Source organism: Trachurus trachurus (assembly GCF_905171665.1).
Source record: "Trachurus trachurus genome assembly, chromosome: 11".
Taxonomy (NCBI): domain Eukaryota; kingdom Metazoa; phylum Chordata; class Actinopteri; order Carangiformes; family Carangidae; genus Trachurus; species Trachurus trachurus.
In genome coordinates, this window is record NC_139904.1 from 3,980,232 (window position 1) to 3,998,808 (window position 18,577).

Here is an 18,577-nt window from a genome sequence, read left to right on the forward strand (position 1 = left end):
TAGCTAATCAATTATAGACTTGGTAGTTATTCATAATTTGATGCTTAAACCTGACCATTAAAAAACACAAAAAGCTGTTTTTCTCAGTTTGGCATTTTAAGATACTGCACTTTGCCTTTGTAGGGCAGTATTGATGGTTTTCTTAGTCTCCCAACTACACATATCACCGAAAACGACCTACCTCAATGCAACACTGGCTCCATCCTGGCTTTTTAATGCTATGTCTAGACGAAGCATCCGTTTACTGAACCCCCTGAACGCACCATCTTTATAGAATTCCTCGTTGGACAACCATGGGGGTGCGTTTGTTTTATCTTCCCACGACAACCGAAGCAGGCGGCGTCTCAGAAACAACACTGCATTATACAGTACTGTACATGCATTTACTATGAGTTCACGCAGCAACGCAGCTCTTCTTATAAGGGATAAATGTGGGGCGTTTACTTGACATTATATTTAGTATAAGTTATCTAATCTCCCATAACATCAAATCAAACAATGGAGGGTGTTCATTACAAAGCCTGCAGCCCCCCTCTCATTTCCTCCAAGACCGTCAGTAGATCTTAGATCCACTGTAGTAAGGAAAAAACAACATAATGTTCTTTTGGCACAGTGACCCCAATAAGCCCCATACTGTCTTCGCTGCCTGAGCCCCTCCCAGACTCTCAGCTTTTATAAGCATGAAGGCATGAACTCGCTGACATTGCTGCTGATGCATGTGATGCAACCACAAATGCCCTTCAAATCTAAGAAACACATTGTGATTATGACACAAACACTGGGCCCATACAGTCATGAACTTGAACTCGGCTGATTCTGTAACTATGGTCACAGTAAAAAAAGAGAGACTACCATACACTTTTATCACAGAAGACAAAGTAGATATAAAGAAAGAGGTTTATTTTGACAAGGTAGTTGATAAACAGTAGTAAATTAATTACGATACATACTGTAAACCTCAGTGTTTTATTTTCTAGAGATAGTTCCAGTACAGCACAAATTAAGGAGCTTAATTGCTTCAAAAATGTGTTGCACAATATAACAACTGTTCCAAAAAAAATACTGTTTGTACAACATACATAATTGCTTTGTATGGTATATCCAGAATCATCAATCATTATTACAGTGTGTTTGCATTGAAAGACTGAGGTCATTGTGTTTATTTCGGTTTCACAGGGTCATGTGAGGACGTTAAGGGTTAAGTCATTCATCTCTCTCTGTCCGTTAGTATGACACTTATTTTAGATGCACTTAAACGCCCCATGTGCTGCTGCTCTCACTCGGCCCAGCTGCGTTTGGCTTTTGGCGCATAAACTTAACCATGGTCTTTTTTGGCGCCAAAACGAGTGAGTACCCCGGTTTAACACGCGGCAGCGCCAGCTTTAGCTTCAGCACCATGTCTGTGCAGTTGCGGAAAATGCAGTCCAGGTGTGTGTTCATGTTGTTGAGAATCATTCTCTGGTACAGTATCTCGCAGCGTACCGCTTCCCGTTTTTCTACTCGAGGTTTTCCATCGAAGCGCAGCATCATTTTGTCGACGTCCGACTGCGTCCTGCATGGCCCGCCGTTCCTGTTCACTGAAGCTATGATGTAGTCCCGGTCCATGTTCTCCTCCACCTCCTCCTGCTCCACTCTTACAGCCCTTTCTCTTCTACCACTGAAGGTTTTCTTCTGCTGTGGGCTGCCTTCATCTTTCGGCCCCATGCGAGCATGTTTTTTAACATGCCGACCGGAGGATTCATCAGAGCTGTCGTGACATGATCCAGGCCGGTCATCCTCTTCCTGATTGCTGTCTGATAGCCTGTTTTTCTCCGAGGACTGTTTCGAGGGCTTGTCGGGTTTTTTCTTCTTGTCAGGGTCGTCGTCGCCGAGGGGATACTCCGCCATCAGGACCGAGAACGGGCAACTCACAAGTTGCAAACTCAAATCCGGAGGAGGGACTTCAGACAACTTTCCCCCTGGTAGAAAGTCCTTCAGATGTTCATCAGTGACGGCCGCAATCACCTTTATTGTCCTCTTCAAGCAAGCTTTGATGAGCTCCCTATTCGTGTGCCACTGACCACAGAAATGAAACACGCCTTCAAAAGTCTTCTCTTGCAACGGAAACTGCAGAAAAACATTTGTGGCCTCTTCAGGTTCGAGTAAAGTTGAAGGATCTTTGGACCAGTCGAGGAACTTCTGGTAGAGACAGAGCATGTACCGACTGAACAGTGAGTACTCGGCGCCACTTTTCAGCAGCTGCCAGTACGGGCCGAGGACTTTGCAGTAAACAATGGCCAGGACGCACACGAGGCTCTGAATCACAGAATCTTCAGCGTCACCGGCGACGCTCTCGAGAACAACATTCGGGCAGTTTTCGTCGTCCAGCGAAAGCAAATCAGAGATGAAGAGCCCAATCTCCTTGTGATGGTGAATCAGACCCGCTGCAGCTTCAAAGTAGTTGTTGAAGGGGTTTGACTCATTCACCGCAAGTTTGGAGGGGTTTTTCTTCTCCTCGCAGAAGGCCACCCAGTGTTTTCTATAACTTTGCATACCAAAGGCGCGGGGGCTTAAGAGATCACAGGCCATGTGAATGTAGCGTGAGGTGGCGCTTTCTGTCAGATTTAGAAAGTTCTTGAATTTTAGAAGCTTGTCGCGGCCAAGCTTCTCTCCTGTTGACAGAACAATCTCTTTTTCAAAAGCCATGATTTGCTGCTCGACCGCGTCGTGCACGTCAACGAGGAAGTTGGCGTTGTAGTTTAAAAACGCCACGGGCGAGGCCAGAGAAATGCCTCCGCTGAGCAATTCCAGTTTCGTCTCAAACTCCGCCATGGCGGGATGCTCCTTGCAGGTCAGAGTGTAGTGGTTTTTGAGTAGATCCAGAGAAAGTTTCTTGCACGCTGTGGTTTTCTCACCGTACACACTTGACAACTTCTGGACAGACAGCATTGCGATGTCCAGCAACGTCAGGGCTTCTGCTTTGCCGCCTGTCCTGTCGTCCTCGCTGCTGGATGCGCCCGAATCCCCGTCACTTTCATCGTATATAGACACGTGTTCCTTCCGTATTACTTTCTTTAAGACTGCTCTCTCCATATCGGGACCATCTCCTTGCATGATTTCATAGCTCTCGTACTCTTCCTTGATTGTAACTTTCTCGTAACCGTCCTCTCTTCTAATGCGTTTCTTGACCACAGGCTTTGGTGCTTTTTGCCGCACTAGTTCAAATGGAGTTTGAAGCATATTTTCCAACGCTGCGCTCCTCCTGTGACTTCTTGTTTCAGAGTTGCAGCAGTACTGTTTTATCTTTTTTATCTTGCTCCTGAGCATCTTGTACGCCTTGTACATATCCCCTCTCTTACAATACTCAGGGTTGAAGTTTTTAAGCCAGCTAACTATAATAACTGGGGCAATTTTTTCCCTGGCAACAAAGTTGGTCAACTCCAGAATCAATCCATTCGTGACTTCGATCGACTGTGCTCGCTCTGAAAAGTCCCTCATTTCCAAAAGGTGTTGTCGTTCAACCCCGATACTGTCACATACTGGGCCGACAAAGTTAAAGTTAACAGGTGATTCCAGAAAAGCAAACCTTGCTTCGCTTCCCAGGCTCAGCGTTGTCGCAATGCCTCTTTCAATCAAACGACGAAAATCAGCCGTCTTGTATCTGGGGAAGATTTTCTTTACCCATTCTACGATGGCAACCCATGGGAAATTATTATCCTCCCTCAGAAGTCCCACTTGAATCAGGACTCTGTTCTTGCATAGCGTCTCTTCAAGCTCTAAACATTCCCCTGTTTGAGGACCAATAAAATCCGCCACAAGCTTCCAATAGTACTCATCCCCTGAAAAACAGACAAGATAGCAGGTGATTAGACAAATCTAAAACAAAGTGTAAAATCTGATTATTTTCTATGCATGTCAAGGCAATTTCTTCATATTCAAAGTTTTCTGTTGACCTTCAGTTTAATAAACAGATTAATTATCTACTTCCCAGTGACACATGTGTCATCTCTACACAATATGTAGCCTATCTGAAAAATTAGCATATATAGTCGTTATAATGAAATGCCCGTTTTACTTACTCAGATTTGCATCAGTTACAGCAGCTTTTAAACCGAGAGAGAAATCTTCACTGTCCTCCATCGTGTGCTGTTTTAACAGAAAGGACCCATTAGAAAATCTTTAATCCTCAGCGTCTTTACACTCATCACAAAAGGGATAAATACTTATTTACACTTACCCATTTAAATTCCTGTGTAATCAAAGCATTAATTTGGTTGATATTGGATAAATAAGATTGAACAGTTGACTGTGAATTAACTGTTAATTAAAGCAGAAGTAAGCGATCCGGTCGTTTTGGCTAATGCTGCGTTCCAGGTAGGCTGTAAATTACAGCTCCAAGTCACAACTTACGACTTTGTAGCGTTTCAGGCAACCCACTCGTGTTTTTCCGACCTGTTTTACCGGTGAAAATCACTATAACGTCCACTCGTAACTTCCGACCCGTGAACTCGTACCAGATTGAACTGGTACGACTTCACAGGTCGGAAAAACACGAGTTACGAGTTTCCTTGAACGCACCATAACAGTCCTCGTCCCTACGTCACCACATTCACGGCGTCCCTTGGCTGCACACACAGCCCTGCATGCCGTTCTCTCTCCTCATTGGATAAAAACTGTAGGATACGATAAATGTTTTCTCCTCGGCTCAGAGCAGAGCAGAGGGACTGAGAGACCCGTGTTTCGGTCCAAACACTCTATGTAAGTGATTGCTGTCGGAAGATATAACTATTTAAGACTTATATTAACACAAATATATCACTTACTTCTGCTTTAATTTGGTTGATACTCGAAAAATAAGATTGAACAGTTGACTGTGAATTAACTGTTAAATTAACTTAAAGCAGAAGTAAGCGATATTTTTGTGTTAATATAAGTCTTAAATAGTTATATCTTCCGACAGCAATCACTTACATAGAGTGTTTGGACCGAAACACGGGTCTGTCAGTCACTCTGCTCTGCTCTGAGCCGAGGAGAAAACTTTTCTTGTATCCTACAATTTTTATCCAATGAGGAGAGAGAACGGCATGAAGGGCTGTGTGTGCAGCAAAAACGACTCCCCAAAACCAATGGGTGACGTCACGGACGCTACGTTCATTCTTTTTACAGTCTATGCCTGGAACGCAGCATTAGCCAAAACGACTGGATCGCTTACTTCTGCTTTAACTGAGTGAAGAACACAAATGAAACAAAAATACCTTCATTTTTTTCCTGGAGAATGTAGCCATGTTGTGTAATGCTAGTCCTTGGCATTAGCAAGCAGAAAGGCACAATACTGAAGTTGCCCTGAAACAGAAAATAAGTTGTAACCGTTTTCAGCTCACATGTATTTATTTGAATTCACTTCAACTCATTGTTTACCACTAACTTTTTTTAAAGGTATGTATTTCCAATAATTTCAAAGCAAGTATAGCAATGTTGTGTGACTAATTATTATTATTTCTTTTTTTTTTCAAAGGAGGTTAAATCGAAAGCAACTGGACTTAGTTATTTGTCTAGGAAGACGTTTCACCTCTCATCACCTTCATCAGTTCATGTACGCATCTGACCAGGCTGAGACTGGTCCAACTATCTGGTGTGGATCTACTATCTTGGACCAGTCCCAGCCTAGTCAGATGCGTACATGAACTGATGAAGCCTCTTGGATGAGAGGTGACACGTCTTCCTAGACAAATAACTAAGTCCAGTTGCTTTTGATTTAACCTCCTTTGAAATACTATGACCTGGACAAATGAGAATATGCACCGGCTTTGTGACTACGGTAATTATGTTTATTGTGGGAGTTCACCAGGCACATCCCTTTTGTTTTCATGCACTGGTGCTATCGTGTTCTAGTGTTTCAGGGGATTTGAGAGTTATTGAACACATTGCACATGTAATATCACAGAAATATGGTTCATTTAAATGGGGGTGAACAAAATCACAACACCAAAGTGCAGCAGCATAGAAAAACTAAGAAAAAAACTACAGTCTCCAAAATGTGCAGTCAACAGTCTCAACAAAACCTTTACACTACATCCTGCAATGAAACAATCTGGTTTACTGCTTCTCTAACTTTTCACCGTAAAAGCTCCGTCGCCATGCTGAACTATCTCTAGGCTGCAGGCCAATGCTAACTACTGGCCTTGTGAGCAACATGCTAACGTTAGCGTCAACATTTTACCTGCAAACTAAATCAGCACGATGCTCAAAGTCAACAATAACACACGTCTGACACCAGAGGATATCAGCCGCGCTTTTAAAATGAAATCTTTTCAAGAACAACCAGGCCGTAAAAGCAGAAATGAAAAGCATAAGTTCAGTTCCTACCCGCAGCAGCTCCTCTGCAACATGGTTCGTTGCTCCTCACCACGGCAACAACACTGCGAGGGGGAGGAGTCGAAACTGTGGAGCTGCGCGGTGATTGGATACTTTCCCGGAAGGCGGGATATTATGGTGGTCTCCACCAATCAGAGAGGCGGTATGGAGACGCATTGTACGGAGGCTAGAGGAAGTGAAAATAGCAGTTATTGGCTGGCTGGCTAGCAGCAGCAGCAGCAAAAACCAGCAACATCGAGCACGAACTGCTCGTTTTCTTTAATGGATATGATTCATATTTATTAGGACAACAAATGCCGCCAACGTAGTGACAGCTGCGGTGTCGTTTGTCTGCTTCGTTTGCCGCATTGTGACTTGTTGGTAAGTAGCTAGCGGCTAGTAGCAACACAGGTTAGCTAACAGCCAAACAAAAACAAACACGTAAAGTAGTCGATGTTGGAGCAATGATTAAATTACCAAACAATTAACACGACGGAAAGTGGGTTTTATATTGTGCATTAAGTTAATTTGCAATATACAAAATCACCTGGTGTATAATTCTGCTGTAAATTACCTCGATTGCCTTTGTTTACTAATTTTATTACCCATATTATAAATCAGTATTACTTTAAGCTGCATTCAAGAGCTTCAGCTTTTAATTACACGCGATAATCATGTCCTGCTTTTCTGTTCCCACCTCCCATTTATTGTGTATTAACAGGACATTTAATGTAGAGATGTCATGCAAAAGTCACCCCTGGTCCAAATGTCTGTTAATGTGAACAGTTCAGCAAGTGGAAGATGAATGCATGCAAGATGATGCAAGATGAATGAATGAATTGTTTCCCTTTTTCACTCTAAAACTGTAGCAAACTAAAATAATACACTTAAAATATTGAAAAAGAGTGTTTCATGTGTAACTTTATGTCTTTTGGAGATCATTTCATCTTCCCCTTGATGAACTGTTCACATTAACAGACATTTGGACCAGGGCTGCCACTGTATTTCCTCATCTTACTCTGTTTATTTTATTTTTTTCAGGTCCTGATATGTCACTACTCCACTGTCGGTGTCTGGTTCTCTTGTAATGAAGCTCATTGTGACGACTACATAGTAAGTAGCACATGATGGATTCTCCTGCAGCAGAGGCGTCAACCGCACATAGTGACAGGAAGGAGGACGCTGCACCGAGCAGTTCAACTGCATCGCGACCAAAGAAGTCAAAGACAACTGCTCTGAAGAGAAAATCCAGTGCGACAAAAAATGCAACAACAAAGAAGCGAAAAAAGGCCAGAGTGTCCAGGCCGGCCCGGCCAAACTACACCGTCCACCAGGGGGAAGATATGCTTCTTGTCATATCCAGCACCACCTCTCAGTACGACGGAGGTTCAGCCTGGAAGCCCCCGAAGAAGGGAGGCAGAAAGAAAAAGCTTGTTAAAAAAAAAAAGTTAAAAGTCAACGAGATAAAGAAAAAAAGGACAGTCCGTGCCAAACCTAAACCTGCAACCGTCCCAGCGACAAAGCCAGAGGAGGAGGAGACTGCTGTGTTTGTGCCACGGAGAGCACCGGACCACCGATGGGGTGAAAGTCTTCCTGAGGAGGTGCTGGTTAAGATTTTCCAGATGGTGGTCGTACAAGACGGTGCTGTGCCATTTTTATGCAGGTAATAAAAAACATGTTTGATGAACTGATTTCTATCATTACCTGCTCACTGTGACTGATACCAGGTGAGCACATAATAAGTCAGGGAGGAACTGTTTTTTAATTAGTCTGGTTTCACTTTGCGGATCACAATCTACTTTACTTACTTTACTTTATTTGTTTATTTATTCGGGACAGTGCATATTAATGGACAGTGAGTGCTAGAGTACCCACTGTAAATACACCAGATTTAGCACTGGTGCGAAATTACATCTGTAGTCCCCAAAACAATACAATAATTAACATAAAAAGTCCATAAAGACAGAGGACCAGTAGATAACAGAATAAGTAATTTACATAGTTACAGGAGGGTTGGACATGATTCTTTGAATTGTAAAAAAATATATAATCCATACAGTTGCGATTGACATGATTCATTGAAATATAAAAATATATATATCTATACAGTTGCGATTGACATGATTCGTTGAATTATAAAAATATATATATATATATATATATCTATCTGATCATATCAGTTTATCAGATACAGTCAGATGAATTGAAGATGTTTGTATCAGTAATTAAAAACTCTGGATCCTGAATAATCTTCAGAAATGTTCAGTGTTGATGAGCCAACAGCTCATCAGTCGCGTCCAGAGTTTAGTGTGAAATGACTTCTTTTTGCTGCCCCCTGCTGGATCCAGCTCCTAATGAAAAGAAAATCAAAACTCTCCTCTGACCTCAGCTGATATGTTCATTCATCTGTTTTATAGTCTGTGTTTTTGTACTTATTACACTTTTCACTTCTATTTTAATGCTTATTTATGTACATTCAATCTCTTCTGTGTATGTGATGATGCAAAGTCTTGCAGTCTTACACATTTTTGGAATATTAGGAAGAGTATGAAGACAGTTAATTAAAAGACAATTGAAGATAATTAAAGATTATGAAAACAACTTCTGTCACATTTCACAGACTTGGAGGTATCATCTTCAGATCCATGTTTTGTCTGATGGACATTTAAAAACCCAATTCAAAGATCAATGTATCACCATACCAGAGGAAGATTTAAACATTTGATAAAGAGGCTTTGATTAATTTTTTGTTTAATGACTAGTGTGTTGATTATTTGAGCTGTATTTTTAATATGATTTATTATTAATATAATTTATAATGATGATGATTCCTGTTGTGTTTCTGGTGCAGGGTTGGGAGAGTTTGTCATCTGTGGAACGCCGCAGCCTCGAGTCCGACGCTGTGGCGCGACGTGACCATGGGATTCTGCTGGATCGAACCAGGGAAAAGTCAGGTCTCAAGAACTGAGAAGAAGATTAAGGACACTTTGAACTGGTTGGCAGAAAACAGGTTGGTGTTTTATATGACGTTATATGGTTTGTCTTTTTATTTTTACTGTCACATAATAACCTGTTTGTCTTTTTCTGTTTATAGATTTTCTCAGCTGCGACATTTTTCCCTCTGTCACTGGAAAAAGAATGTGAACCATGCGGTGGAGGTAGGTCGTCCAGACCTGACACACTTCCTGTCTGATTCAACACTATTGTTCACTGGGATCCTGAGTTTATACATGTTGATTTAATCATCAGGATCAGAATTTTTAGGATGTTGTTGGTGGATAAAAGAAGATTAGAACAATTATAATGCAGGGTATCTGCGCGGTCTTAAAAAGTCTAAAATTAGAAAATCTAAATTTTAGGCCTTAAAATGTCTTAAATTCGTTGAATTATTGTGTTCAAGTCTTAAATAATTTTAGACAGGTCTTAAATTTTCTTATGCCCATCATGGGCGAGCATTTCACTCGCATTTGACCCTAAAAAAAATAAATGTGCGAACTGGGAAAATAGTTTACTTTAGGCGCACTCCTTGGGAAAAATGTTATGGTAGAGCCCTCGCTACCGCAAATGCTCAATAAAATGCTCCTGCGACACCTCATTGTGCTTTATTGAATGTATTTTCTACTACAAACAAGCCTAACACGCAACTTATATATTGCAATCAATTTCTACTTTTGTAACTCTGCATTTCTTTTGTACGTTTTTTATTTGTCATGATAAGTCTTAAATTTCATCCATAATGGTCTTAAAAAGGTCTTAAAAAGTCTTAAATTTGAGCTGGTGAAACCTGCAGTGACCCTGTAATGGGAACTTTAGTTTGAGATTCACAACCCTAACCCTAACTGTAGGCAGGGATGCAAACAGCGCGCCGAAAAGCGAAACTCGCTTTTTTCATGACCAATTAGGTGACTTGTGTGAATCATTCAGATCCGAAGAGTTTTTGTTTTGAGGGGGGGGGGGGGGGGGGGGTCTCAGCGTCTCAGCTGGGGTCAGTAAAATGTTTTTCTAACAGGCTGACGGTGACAATCACGTGAAACTGAGGCGAACTCATTCATGGTTTCTGATCATACTGATAACTGCCGACCTCCAATGTTGACGCGCGACGTGCGCGCTCGTTACCCAAAGCGGCGCGTATCCGCGTGCAGTCGGTACGTACATTACTGTGTCAGGCAGGTGTCTCCCACGGAGCTCTGCCCCGTTTCAGAGGTGAAGGAGAGACGTCGCCTCCGCGATGTAGAATGTGTTCAATTAAAGTGAAACTAACACATTATATAGGCTATGTCCATTACACACTTTTAGGCCTTAAAATGTCTTAAATTTGTTGAATTATTGTGTTCAAGTCTTAAATAATTTTAGACAGGTCTTAAATTTTCTTATGCCCACCATGGGCGAGCATTTCACACGCATTTGCCCCTAAAAAAAAAAAGACATGTGTGAACCGGGAAAATGACAAAAAAAGAAAGAGCACACGATTGGTCAAAAACTACAAATCCCACAATTCTCTGGCCTCAACAATAACAGTAGTTAGTGTAAGTAAGGGAGAGTGGAGCTGTAGGTGAAAAGAGGAAACAACGCACGTCTGGTCCTGTTCTATGTTGTTCGTTCACACCGTCACCGTTTATTCGTTACGTCCGCGGTGTAAAAGGCCGTGACGCAAAGACGCGATTAGGCGCGAGACGCGGTATACGCGACTTTTTTTTTTTGCGACGCAATACACGCGATTCTTTTATGGCGACGGGACCCTCGCGTCTTCGTCTAGTTCATCGTGTTTGGTGGGAAGACCCACAGGGGCTTCCCACACAAACACGAGGAACGCTTTTTTTTCGCGCGAGCTTTTACGCGCAACCAAACGCGAGATACGCGAGTTAACGCTCGTTTTCACTCGTTTCAAAAAAAATTCACGAGCCCGCCAACAACTTTTTTTTTTTTTTTCAAAGGAGGTTCAACTGGACTTAGTTATTTGTCTAGGAAGACGTTTCACCTTCATCCATGAGGCTTCATCAGTTCATGTAGCATCTGACCAGGCTGGGACTGGTTCAACTATCTGGTGTGGAGACTCAGTATAAGTCCAGTTGCTTTCGATTTAACCTCCTTTGAAATACTATGACCTGGACAAATGAGAATATGCACAGGCCTACAACAACATTTCTGCTCTCACCAACCATGGTTGAGGTCACAACGCTGCTGTAGCTGCTCTGGAAGTCCGAGACACTGAGGCCAAACGCCGCCGTCGCTTCTGATCCATGACGGCGAGTTCCGGGCTGATGAGCTACAGAGACTGAGCAGCGCGTCGCTGTGTCGGACTGTTTGTTTGGATTTAATGAAGAAGCTGCACAGAGTCAGGTGAGCAGAAGCTCCCCCCCCCTCTCACCGTGGAGCCGCTGCTGTCTCACAGCCACCACCGACCCCTAGAATAAAACACCACCGACCCATAGAATAAAACACCACTAAGCCGTGGATAAAATGCTGACGACCAAAACAGCCGCCACCAGGTCACTGACTGGAGAGTTTTAAAGTAGGCACATGAACGCAGCTCAGACCGGCCGGTGCCTCAGCGCGGTGATCAGCAGGACGCTATACCCAGTACCGGCCAGCTCAGTACAGAGGGGGGGGGGGGATAACGTGACGCACAGTATACTGTTATGAGACACATTATGCATCCCAACTGTCTTTTTTTTTAGAGGATTTTTTTTTTACCAAGAATGCGCCCAAAAAAATCATGATCCAGGGGCCAAAATTCGAAACAAATATATATTTTTAAAATCATAATTCTCATTATTCTCCTGATGTCGGTTTAATGTAAACAGATTGCGCTGTTATGCGTCATGTGACAGCGGGGCAGAGCTGCAGCTGCTGTGCTGTGATGGACCTGATCAGACTGGTGGTGGTCCACAGTCAATCAGTCCCAGATCCTCCACCGTCAGCAGATCCCCCGAAACCCCCCGCAAATAATACATCGACAAGAAGTTAAGTGGCAAATTGTCTCTGATTACACTGGTAACAGCCTTCCTATTCACCTCCAATGTAGACGCGACGTGCGCGCTCGTTACCCAAAGCGGCGCGTATCCGCGTGCATTCGGTGCGACGGCGCCGCCGTTTTCCCCCCCGTGCATGTCCGTTGCTGTGTCAGGCAGGTGTCTCCCACGGAGCTCTGCCCCGTTTCAGAGGTGAAGGAGAGACGTCGCCTCCGCGATGTAGAATGTGTTCAATTAAAGTGAAACTAACACATTATATCGGCCTATATGTCCATTACACACTGAATGGGATGTTAAATCCCATGTCTTTATTTCTTCAGTTTATTTTAGTAGTAATAATTATGACTAACATTCAGTGAAGACCTAAAAATCAGTATCTCCAAAATTGAAATATTGCAATGGTTTTTATTTTTTTTAAGCATTTTTAATCTAGAAATGTTGGCCTTCTGAAAACTGTCCATCTATATGCACTCAATACTTGGTTGGGGTTGAACTACTGGAAATTGACTTTTCTGTGATATTGTTAATGGTTCGCCCCCCCCCCCGCCAGACAATTCCTCTCTTTTTTGGTCCCGACCCGTTTGCATCCCTGTGTAGGTCATAGGTTGGAAGTTTGTATGAATCTTTAAATATTGTTAATGTTTTTCCAAATCCCAATATTAACTCATTGAGTGCCGCGCTCCTTTCCAAAGTTTTAGTCAAGTGTACCGGCAATTTAGACCATTTTTGACTTTTTATGTAGAGCCACAGTGTATTCTATATTATTGCCACCAACACATACTGTGGCTCAATTGAAAGGTTTACCTTAATGCTTCAAGTGGCCACAAACCGTTTGTTTCTACGTGCCTCTGTTCCTGAGAAAAGTCAAGCTAAACATGGCTGGGTTTCACCAAAATCCCTCCTTTTTTTCTAGAAAAGGAGATAGAGCGTCTTTTATGAAAGGTGCGCTGTTTGTGTCTGTCGCTCTTCTGACACTCGCATTTCTGGATCAAAGGGCTCGTATAAGATAAATATATACAACAGTTGTTGTTCTATTCACAAAACCACCATCGGGGGCGGGGGGGGCGCCACTAAACAACAATAACACAGACGCACCGTGCCGTGTCACAGCTTCTCCCCGCGGAGCGTGAGGGTCAGTCGGCCACCGCGGCTCGGGAACACCGGTCCCGCCGGTGGTCGCGGTCCTTCTGTGGTTCGGGTCGGTGATGCCGGTCTGCTTTGGTCCAGAGACCATCAGATTTTACCGCGGGAGGACTTTGGGGAGGACACGGTGTTGCTCCAGCTGAAGACCGGGCGGACTGTCGGCTGAGAGCTTCCTGGTTCAGCTCCGAGCAGCTCGAGCAGCTGGAGCAGCAGCGCGGGTGAGAGCAGAGCAGCTGCGCTGCATCTGCATGCAGAACTCGTTTGCAGAAGCCGAGTTATGATAAAAACTTCCAGATCATGAGCTGTCATGTGACTTTGATCGTCATCTATTTCAGTTCTCCTCGTCGTAGAGTCCCCAAATTTACATATAATGTGTATTAAAGTGTCTATTTTCATAATTAAAAAAAAAAGCAAAAAACGTAAAATTACGTTTTCGGCACTCAACGCATGGGAACGAAAAACGAGAAATTACGTGGTTGGCACTCAATGAGTTAAACCTTCTTTTCTGTGTTAACATGTTGTGTTTACTGAGTGTTTCTCTTTTCTTTTGTGATCAGCTGGTGGCCCAGTTTTGTCCTCAGCTGCGTTCCCTCAAGCTCTCGTACTGCTCGGGCCTGACGGTCGAAGCCTTCCTCAGCCTCGGCCTGCACAGCCGCTCTCTGCAGAGCATCGACCTGCAGTACTCAGAGGTACGTCACTCTCAGGCCGCTGAAGGAAGTGAAGGCCACGGGTTATAGGTTCATTGTCAGGGGGGATTATGGTGTCACCATGACGACACGCTAACATTCATGAGCTGCTGTCAGCGTTTAATCCTACAGCTTCAGAAAATTACGTGTTGTTGCTGTCCAGCTGGCTCATCTTACATCTGACATCACCCACAGCCAGAGTTCACCAGCACGGTTCATTTCCAGCCCGGACTTGTTTAAAGGGATAGTTCAACATTTAGTCAGATTCTCCTCTCACCATAATCCCTATAGTCATAGCAGTAGGTTCATCACCTTTAATGGGAGATAATAACGTATAATCATGTAACATTACGACACATGAAGCAAATACTCTGAACTACTTTCTCTTCTGAAATCCCTCCACCCAGCAGCCGTGTCTGGAATGTAGATCCGGCTGCATTTGCCTCTAAAACAACTCTGTCTCTAATGTTACATGATTATCTCATAGTGTGGTGAATGTGCAGGTCACAACTTGTCCACCAGAGCGTTGTGGAGTTGTTGGATTGTGTATTTGATGAGTTTTTGATTAATTTGATGAGGGACAGGGGACCTGCACCGTTCACCTCCATTGTGTTCACTGAGCAGCTCACGTCTCTGCTCCGCCGATCTCAAAACAACATGCACCGATGATTAAAGGTGATGAACCTACTGCTGTGACTATAGGGGTTATGGTGAGAGGAGGATCTGACTGACTAAATGTTGAACTATCCCTTTAACAGGCGTTTCTATTGTAGTTTCAGGTTGAGGGCCTGCTGGAGTACCTGGAGCATCATGGCAGCCAGATCAAGCAGATTTTATTCACTCACGGACTAAAGAATGACCGACTCCTGGCTGCTATAACCGTAAGTTCTTCATCTTTCCTGCCTTTCTGTCTCATGTATGAGAGAAACAGATGGAGGCAGTGCCAATAACAAAAAATATATATATATATTTTCCAGAGAGGATTCTGTCCTGACCTGGAGTTGCTGGAGGTCAACACAAGGCTCGACAGTAAAGACTGTGAACTCTCTGTTTGCATCCAGGCGCTGCAGATGGCATGTCCTAAACTCAAGGTAAAACACACACATATATTATATATATGTATATCTAAATATCTACAGCTCTGGAAAAAAATAAAGAGACCAGTACTCCAAAATGTTCTTAATAAATCAGCTTCTCTACATGTATGGCAGCCATCGATTCCAGTGTCTATTGATTGAACTCCAACACAAGCACACCTCACTGTACTTAGCTGATCACCTGAACCAAATCAGATTTAATGAGGAAGAAAGATTATAAATGAATTTTAAAAAACACTGCTGCGATTAAAAATTGGGATTATTCCACCAATTTTGATTTCTAAACTCTTCCTAAGTTTAAAAAGTAGTGTTGTGTTGTTTTAAAATGAATATGAACTTGTTTTCTTTGCCTTATACAAGGTCTGAAAACACCAGAATTGTTTTGTTATTTTGACCTGTTGCCATTTTCTGCAAATAAATGCTCTAAATTATAACATTTTTATTTCCAATTTGGGATACATTTTGTCAGTAGGTTATAGAATGAAACAAAAGTGCTCATTTTACTCAAACACATACCTATGAATAATAAAACCAGAGGAACTGATCATTTTGAAGAGGTCTCTTAATTTTTTCCAGAGCTGTATATCTCATTTTTCATCTTTTTTCAGTGATGTGACTGTCTGATACTTGTCTAGATGGCCATGCATTTCTAACTCTGTTTCTATGCATCACATGAGGGAAACCTCAATGATGTTTGGGGTATTAATAAATAAATAAATGAGAAAAATTTATGTGTTGTGTTTTTGTTTTTTCCTGTCATCCATCTTTTGTTGCTTTCACTTTCACAATTTTTTATTTAATGAATGATTAATCAATCATGTGTGAATTTTGTCCACTCTGACTCACATGCACCATGATCCTTGTGTTGTCAAATCTTCCATTATACATTGAATCAGTGTGTTTGGAACATCAATCAATCAATCAAACTTTATTTATAGAGCACTTTTCCTACATAGACATGTAACACAAAGTGTGCACCCACTGCACATGTATTGTAATTCCCATCAGACCTTTCGGATGCTGAATATCAGACCTCTGCACAAGACGATGCGTAGCGCTGCCGATGCGGCGTCGGGCTTCCCGTTACTGGAGGAGCTGTGTATCGTGACCACTTCTTACTCCTACATGACCGACAAAGATTTGTGGGACATTCTCTTCGGCTCCACGAAGCTGCGGGTGCTGGACCTGCGAGGCTGTTCGCGAATAACGCCGTCTGGACTCGCATCATTACCCTGCACTGGTAGGCCTGCAGATTTATACTTTTGCTGAAGTAGGATTTAAATTTAATTTGTGTGAAGCTTTGTGTTTGTTTTACAGAAATTTACACTATGAATCAAAAGTCTGGACACACCTTCTCTTCTCATTCAATGTTTTTGTTTTCATTTTTATTACATTCTACATTGTAATGTAGATTCAAACTGAAGATGTCAAAACTATGAAGGAACACACGTGGAGTTATGTAGTAAACACAAAAGTGTAAAATGAAGCAGAATGTGTTTTAGATTTTCCGAAGTATCCACCGTTTGCTTTGATGACAGCTTTTCTCACACTTTAGATTCAATCCTCAGCTTCATGAGGTCGTCACCTGGAATGGTTTTTGTTTTCCAACACTTGTTGCTGTTTGACCTTCATTCTGTGCTCCAACTCATCCCAAACCTTCTCAGCTGGGTTTAGGTCAGGTGACGGATAGCACTCTGGTTTTAATTAACTCTTTTGCGTAAACTATATAATTCCATATGTGTTCCTTCATAGTTTTGATGTCTTCAGTTTGAATCTAAAATGTAGAAAATGATAAAAAAATAAAGAAAGATCATTGAATGAGAAGGTGTGTCCAAACTTTTGACTGGCAGTGTATGTCGACTGGATTTTTCTATTTGGAATCTACCAATGAAATACCCACCCAAACCCTTATTAATTGTTGCCTCCCTCGTCTTTTTCTCATCATCTGGGATTTTGCAGATCTCGAGTGTCTGTTCTGGGGACAGTACTTCAACAGCCATGCTGCGTCCTCATCACCGAAGAAGGGACTTCACATGGTGACCCAGAAGTGGAGTCAGTCTTTGCAACAGCTTGACGTTGCGAATCAGCTGTTCACTGAGGAGGATCTGGAGCTAGCAATGAGTTACTTAGCTGGAGCAACAGAGGCAGATACACTGCGTTCACTCAACCTGAGCGGGACCAGGATCACACCCTCTGCCCTCAGGTACTTGAACACCAACAGATCCGAGCATGAGTCAAACATTCACATTTGTAAATCCTCAGAGTTTTTCTTTAATACCTGTTATTTTCTCTTTTTTTTTTGCAGGTCAATTGTCGGACAAATGACGGCTCTGAGCTACCTCAACCTCTCGTCCTGCCGCTATCTCCCCAGAGGACTGAAGAGAATCTACCGTGGCCAAGTGGACATTCGTCAGCTGCTGGACAAATTGGAGTAGTTCTGATATCTATTTGGTCTCAGAAATCGTGAACTGGATTTCCAAAAGCACACTTGACTTCTGTGTGTTTGTCTAACTTGATTATTTTACCCTCAGGTGTTGTGGTAAATATTGCTCAATGATTTTCACTACTGGTCAAAGGTTTTTACCACACTGTTTCTCTTCAGGTTTCTATTGAACTTTCAGTAACTCAAGTCCAGTGATGATAAGTGTTACACTTTATACACTGAGACTTTATACTCTGTAAATATCAGTAACAATAAGACCAATTAAGGTGCTCTAAAACCTTTGACAGGTAGTGTTTTTATTAAAAAAAAAAATAAAAAAAAACAGAAGCAAAGATGCTCATTACAGTTAGAAAGAATCCTGTTGGTGCTGTATAAATGTGATGTAGGAAGAGCAAATGTAAACTCACTTAAATGAACCACCTCAAACATGAACCTACAGGGAAATTCACTTGTCTGTACCAGGATTTCTTGGATGCCATCTTCAACTCTTATGTATATATTTTTTTTTACAAGTAATAATTCTGGTCAAAGGTGTGAAACAATAAAATGTTCATCATGTCACTATAGAGCTGCTATTACCTTTTCTTTCCAAAAGAGAGCACTGTACTCCAACTAAATTGACTTTATGACCACATGTGTGGCAGATTTGTCTTGAAGTATATTTCAACCAAATATTTGTGTCAAACACCTCTCTTGCTTTCTGAAAACTTGGAGAATTTAGGCATGATTTTCTTTATTGTTTAATATAATTTATTAGGGATGCTTTAGTTGGATTTAAAGATTTTTTTGTATGTTGTACTGTACATTGTGTAATATAAGATAGACCATGATAGAGCAATCTGAACAAAACTATTGAGAAAAAAGACAAGATATAGAATTCATATCTCATTTATTTATTGAAAC

The 18,577-nt window shown here is 42.1% G+C and overlaps 2 protein-coding genes across 2 annotated transcripts; one reads left to right on the plus strand and one right to left on the minus strand.

The window, feature by feature from the left end:
• Positions 1 to 1,197: 1,197 nt before the first annotated feature.
• On the minus strand, positions 1,198 to 5,360 carry LOC310993692 (uncharacterized protein). The gene is made up of 3 exons (XM_083982123.1): positions 5,235 to 5,360; positions 4,059 to 4,125; positions 1,198 to 3,818 (listed from the first exon to the last, which is right to left on the minus strand). Exons 1-3 carry the CDS (start codon positions 5,262 to 5,264, stop codon positions 1,252 to 1,254), a joined length of 2,664 nt encoding a protein of 887 aa, XP_083838249.1. The 5' UTR covers positions 5,265 to 5,360; the 3' UTR covers positions 1,198 to 1,251.
• Positions 5,361 to 6,537: 1,177 nt separating this feature from the next.
• fbxl6 (F-box and leucine-rich repeat protein 6) lies at positions 6,538 to 18,199 on the plus strand. The gene is made up of 10 exons (XM_083981928.1): positions 6,538 to 6,714; positions 7,375 to 7,996; positions 9,185 to 9,343; positions 9,428 to 9,491; positions 14,006 to 14,137; positions 14,908 to 15,015; positions 15,112 to 15,225; positions 16,240 to 16,471; positions 17,191 to 17,434; positions 17,537 to 18,199. The coding sequence occupies exons 2-10, from the start codon at positions 7,458 to 7,460 to the stop codon at positions 17,664 to 17,666; spliced, it is 1,722 nt and encodes a 573-aa protein (XP_083838054.1). The 5' UTR covers positions 6,538 to 6,714; positions 7,375 to 7,457; the 3' UTR covers positions 17,667 to 18,199.
• Positions 18,200 to 18,577: the final 378 nt, after the last annotated feature.